This window comes from Otolemur garnettii, unplaced genomic scaffold (assembly GCF_000181295.1).
Source record: "Otolemur garnettii isolate 467f Iridium unplaced genomic scaffold, OtoGar3 scaffold00092, whole genome shotgun sequence".
In the NCBI taxonomy this organism is placed as follows: domain Eukaryota; kingdom Metazoa; phylum Chordata; class Mammalia; order Primates; family Galagidae; genus Otolemur; species Otolemur garnettii.
In genome coordinates this window covers 789,942-795,832 of record NW_003852487.1, presented here as the reverse complement: position 1 = coordinate 795,832, position 5,891 = coordinate 789,942, and the positions used below count along the sequence as shown (strand labels likewise).

Here is a 5,891-nt window from a genome sequence, read left to right as displayed (position 1 = left end):
GGCTTCGAACCTGCCACCTTGGGTGTACGTGGCTGGTGCCTTAGCCACTTGAGCCACAGGCGCCGAGCCAAAACTGGGATATTTCTAAAATCAGTTTTCTCACCAGACTACACAGCCAGGCAAATTGAAGAAACTGGAAAATTTATTAAAGGAAGTTTGGAGAATAAAGCTGTTAATTGTAAATTTTGGCAATGGATGACAGCACTGATGTGGCAAATATGGCTCAACTTACCATTTTTATTAAAGGTATTGATGATGAATACAATGTCACTAAAGAAATGGCTTCTTCAGTACCATTAAAGAAGACATCTAAATCAAGAGAGTTAAAGGAAGTAGTGTGAAATATGTTGAAGCAATTTTCTTTGTCCAATGTCAACATATATGGTATAGTTACTGATGGTGCCTGGTGATGGTAGGTAAAAGAGAAGCAGTTGTAAAATTAATAGAAGATGATGCAATTGCTACCCAAAACTCATGTCTGATGAAGTATCATTGCATAGTTCATCAAGAAAATTTACATGCAAAACCTTTAAAAATGGTAATGTCACGCAAATTGTCATGGAGACAGCAAATTTCCTAAGGGCCAAGGGACTGAATCATTGCCAATTCCAGGAATTCCTTAAAAGGACTGATGCTATGACAATATCATGTATCAATAGTTTTCAGAAGAAAGATGGCTAAGTCAAGGCTAAATGCTGAAAATAAAATTTTTTTTTTTTTTTTTTTGGAGACAGAGTCTTACTCTGTTGCCCTGGGTAGAGTGTGAAAGGATTTTATGATTTGTGACAAGTCATTAAGTTGTTTATGGTATCAAAAACCAAAGTTGAGCTGAATGTGGTGGCTCATACCTATAATCCTAGCACTTTGAGAGGCGGAGGCAGGTGGATTTCTTAAACTAAGGAGTTCAAGTCCAGCCAGAACAAAGACCCTGTTTCTACCAAAAATAGATAAACTAGCTGGGCATTGTGGCAGGTGCCTGTAGTCCCAGCTACTCAGGAGGCTAAAGCAAGAGGACTGCTTGAGCCCAGGAGTTTAAGATTGCTGTGAGCTAGGATGCCATGGCCTACCCAGGGCAACAGAGTGAGACTGCCTCAAAAAAACCAACCAACCAAACAAACAAAAAACCCCCCAAGAAACAAAAATACTAAACCAAACTTGATGATGAAAATTGGCTTTCTGATTTATCATTTTTAGTGGATTTAACCACTCATTTAAATGAGGTAAACACGTGTCTTCAAGGTGAAAACTAACTAATTAATACAGTGTTTCAAACTATAATAGCATTTCAAATGAAAATGAAATTATGGCAAGCTCAAAATAAGGCAAACAATTTTATGCATTTTGACATATTAGTGAAACACAGTCCTATGAACAGAGAAAAATATGCAGCCTTGCTTTTTGATTTGATACAAGTATTTGAAAACAAAAAAATCAATATTTGGGTGCATTTGTGACTCCATTTTCAGTTGACATAAATATGTTACCTGCCAATTTTCAAATGGAATGCACAGACCTATAATCTGACATTCAACTTAAAAGAAATTTGATCATGTCTCTTTATGGACTTTTATATAGGTCCTATCTTCCCAGAGACAAATATCCCTTGCTTCACAATCACACCTTATGTCATCACTTTTTGGCAGCACTTATACTTGTGAGCAACTCTTTCCAAGTATGAAGCACATTAAGAGTAAAAGTGAAACCAAAATATCTGATGAGCTCCCTACTCCTTAACAACTCATGGAGAATTCAACTACTTCCAGAATATTAATGCATTAGTTTCTCAAATATAATGTTAAATATCCCACTAGTTTTATGTTGCCCACTTTTCTTTTACTTTTATAAGAAAAAATATTAAAAAACCCTGAAGATGTTTTATTACCTAGATATGTACATTTTCTATATTAGTGATTGCAAACTTGCCAGGCCGCTGCATAATTAGGATTATGTTGTGAGGACTTTTTTGCTTACTTGTGGCAGACATCATAAATTAAGCACAGATCTTTTTTCTTACTCTTTGGCTTTTTCATTAGTGTTTGTAGATTTAATGTATGGCCCAAAACAACTCTTCTTTTTCCAATGTGGTTCAGAGAAGCCAAAGGCTGGATACTCCTGTTCTATGGTATTTTATGATTTGTACTACTATTGCAAATGGCATTAGATATATTTTTTCTATCTAGCCATCTTTCTACTGCTGTAATAAGCTTTCCAGGTTATTATCTAGTCTTTTTCAGGTTTAAATTGGTAAACTTACCTTTCTTTACATATGAAAGTATTTAGAACTGTGTCTGACACATGGTGCTATTACCATCTCTAATACTATACTTTTAAATTTTAACTGCATTGGGTATCAGTTTCAGAACAAAATAGTGCTGACAGTCTTATACCTGACCTCATTGGGAATACTTCCACGTACTTCACTACTAAATATATGTTAACTATTATTTTGAAATCTAGGGGTTAAATAAGTCATATTAAGGAACCATATTTCTAATACTATCTTTTAAAACTTAAATCAAGAACAATATTTATTAAATACTTTTTTATTATCTAAAGATATCATATGGTGAATTCTACCAATAGAGTTAATATTAAACTATCATTGCATTTCTGGAACAAACTCACTTGGTTATGCTTTCTATTTGCTAATATTTAGAGAATTTAAAACTTATATTTGTTGCTTGGTGCCTGTAGCTCAGCAGCTAGAGGGTACACCTCATACACCTGGAGCTGGTGGGTTTGAGCCTGGTCTGGGCCAACAACAACAGCCGCAACCAAAAAATAGCCAGGCGTTGTGGCAGGAGCCTGTAGTCCCAGCTGCTTGGGAGGCTGAGACAAGAGAATTGCTTAAGCCCAAGAGTTTGAGGTTGCTGTGAGCTGTGACACCATGATACTCTACTGAGGGCAACACAGTGAGACTCTGTCTCAAAAAAAACAAAAAACACCTATATTTGTAAATGAAATTTGTAACAAATCTGTATTTTTCTTTTTTAGGGCTATCTCTGTCAGGCTTTGGTATCAGCATTATGTTTACTTTATACAAATGTATATATAACTTTCCTTACTTCCCTATGCTCGAGAATATTTCAGATGGCATAGAAAAATTTTCTTCTCTTAAGGATTGGGAGAATTTGTCCATAAAACTGTTTGGGTATGCTGCATTCTGAAGAATAGCTTTTGATTACTTTCTCCATTTTTTTTCCTTTGGTTATTGATCTATGTAATTTCCTACATCTTCTCATGAGTCGAAATTTACTATGACTATACAAAATACTTTTTCATTATAGAAATTTGTTGACATTTCCCCCCATAATGCAATGGAAGCCATATATCTACTCACAGTGGGGTCAGTCCAGAGAGAGCATCTTGAACACTCCTGACAGGGGGCTCCCGGTGACCGGGGATGCTGGCAAAAATGGTCATACCCATTGATAGACACGCGACAGAGGTAGCACATTTGGGCACCACAGCGACAAGACATGCGGTTGCAGCCTTCAGATTTGATGAGACCGGTCCCACACTTGTGGCATTTTCTAATGCGGGCAGCAGTCATTTTTTCTTCACTGAAATAAAAAACATGATTGCAGCTGGCAGTGAAGTAGAGGAAGGACAAAAAACATTATAGCCATTAAGCATTTATTTCTTCCCACACATAACAAATGCCTATGGCTTTTGGTGACATTCAAAGAGTGAAAAGAGCCCATGTTTTGGAGTCTGAAGACTGGTTCCAAAGTTTATCATGAGCGTGGGTAAATTACCCAACTGCCTGGAGACTCAGTTTCCTCATACTCTTCCTAAGTTATGTTTTAGATATACAACGTTGGACAAATGAGAGCCATTAAGGCTCAGTTAGTTATACACCCTGGATTTTTGAATACCAGGCCTTCTTTGTTGGTAGAGCTTACTTCCAATGTCAGTCTCACACTCCCAAGGAGCATCTCTTACAGCTCAGGCCTGGGCTTGAACATGACTTCATCCTGGCTAATGGGAAGTTACCTGTTTCCAGAATCATTTGAACTGATATGCAAAGGCAACTGACTAGTGTGAAAATGACAGATCGCTCTTTTGTCTGGAGCTGCACTGCTGAATTAGGTGCTTCTGTAGCATTCTGTAACTATAAAGTAACACTTACTGCTTTCATCTATAATGGTTTATGTGTTCTCCTCTACTAAGTCTTGAAGGCAAAGGGTAGGGGCTGGGACATTTTATCAGCCTGCAGAGTAAGTGCAGATATTTATCTATTTTTGAGACAGAGTCTCACTATGTTGCCTTGGGTAGAGTGCCATGGTATCACAGCTCACAGCAACCTCCATCTCTTGGGCTTAAGCAATTCTCTTGTCTCAGCCTCCCAAGTAGCTGGGACTACATGCGTCCGCCACAATGCCTGGCTATTTTTCTGTTGCAGTTGTCTTTTTTGTTTAGCTGGCCCGGGCTGGGTTTGAACCCGCCAGCCTTGGTGTATGTGACTGGCGCCTTAACCACTGTGCTATGAGTGCCAAGCTGTAAGTGCAGTTTTGATAAGGGAGAGTTAAGAAATATGCTACTAAGACCTGGGCAGAACACAAAGGACCCAAATAGTGGACAGCTGGATAAACCACAACTCTCCCTACAGCTCTGGCCTCATGTTAATAACAGGCTGGGAGTGAGTTCTGGGCTTCAGACTCTGGACTGAGGCTGGCAATACCACCTTTCTTCCTCCTGCTACTAATTCTGTTAAGTGAGCGCAGCCAGGTGACTCTGGCAAGTGCTTTTAACTACTGATATTTAGAAGACTGCTGCAGTGGGCTCCTTAGAAATCAGATCATGTGCTTAAAAACAGAAAAATACATTAAAAAATCGGCTGCTACTTACTTAGGCCTAATTTGTGAATAGCCTAAAATAAAGGAAGGTAGAAGTGTAGATTGAAAACAACTTAAACCCAGTTCAAGTCATAGAACAAATGAATTCTAACTTTAATTGAACAGAAAACATCAAGGAGACAAAGCCTAGATAAAGTGAATTTATTATTTTTGGCTTAATAAGAGACTACATATGTTCATGGTCTTAGTTACCCAGCAATGAGGACAATACTACTCAGTGCTCCATGTTAAGACCCAAGGTTCTCCAATCTGAGCAGGAGTGAGACCCTGTCTCTACCAAAAAATGCTAGCTGGGTGTGGTGGCAGGCACCTGTAGTCCCAGCGACTCTGGAGGCTGAGGCAAGAGGATCGCTCAAGCCCAAGAGACTGAGGTTGCTGTGAGCCGTGACACCACAGTACTCTACCCAGGGAGACAGAGTGGGACACTGTCTCCAAAAACAAACAAACAAACAAAAAAATAAACAAAAAACACTCAAGGTTCTGGCTGGGTGTGGTAGTTCATGCCTCTAATCCTAGCACTTTGGGAGGCCAAGGTTAGAGGATCCCTTGAATCCAGAAGTTGAGCTAGGCTGATGCCACAGGATTCTAGCCTGTGAAACAGTAAGACTCCATCACAAAAAAGAAGATCCAAGGTTCTGATTAAAAAGTTTCCATTTTAAAAGGCTGTGTCTAAACATAATTGTAATTTTGTCTTTTTTCTTTATTCCTTTTATTGTTTATGAGTTGGGGTCTTCCGCTGTTGCCCAGGCAGGAATGCAGAGAAGCTACTACAGCTCACTGCAACCTCAAACTCAAGGCTCAAGTAATCCTCCCACCTCAGCCTCTGGAGCAGCTGGGACAAGCATATGCTACCATACTCAGCTCATTTTTTCCATTTTTGGTAGAGACCAGGTCTTGCTATGTTGCCCAAGCTGACCTTAAACTCCTGACCTTAAGCAATCTTCCCACCTATGGCTCCCTGTGATTTTCTATAGTACAAACCCTCCTGTAGAGACTGAGTTGTACTTTATTTATTTATTTATTTATTTATTT

The 5,891-nt window shown here is 38.9% G+C and overlaps 1 protein-coding gene across 1 annotated transcript in view; it reads right to left on the bottom strand.

Moving 5' to 3' along the window:
• Positions 1 to 5,891, bottom strand: part of RNF216 (ring finger protein 216) — a 190,721-nt gene that overhangs the window by 25,961 nt on the left and 158,869 nt on the right. Inside the window, exon 16 of the mRNA XM_003795432.3 lies at positions 3,341 to 3,563. Within this exon, the coding sequence (XP_003795480.1) occupies positions 3,341 to 3,563 (223 nt within the window). The remainder of the gene's footprint in view (positions 1 to 3,340; positions 3,564 to 5,891) is intronic.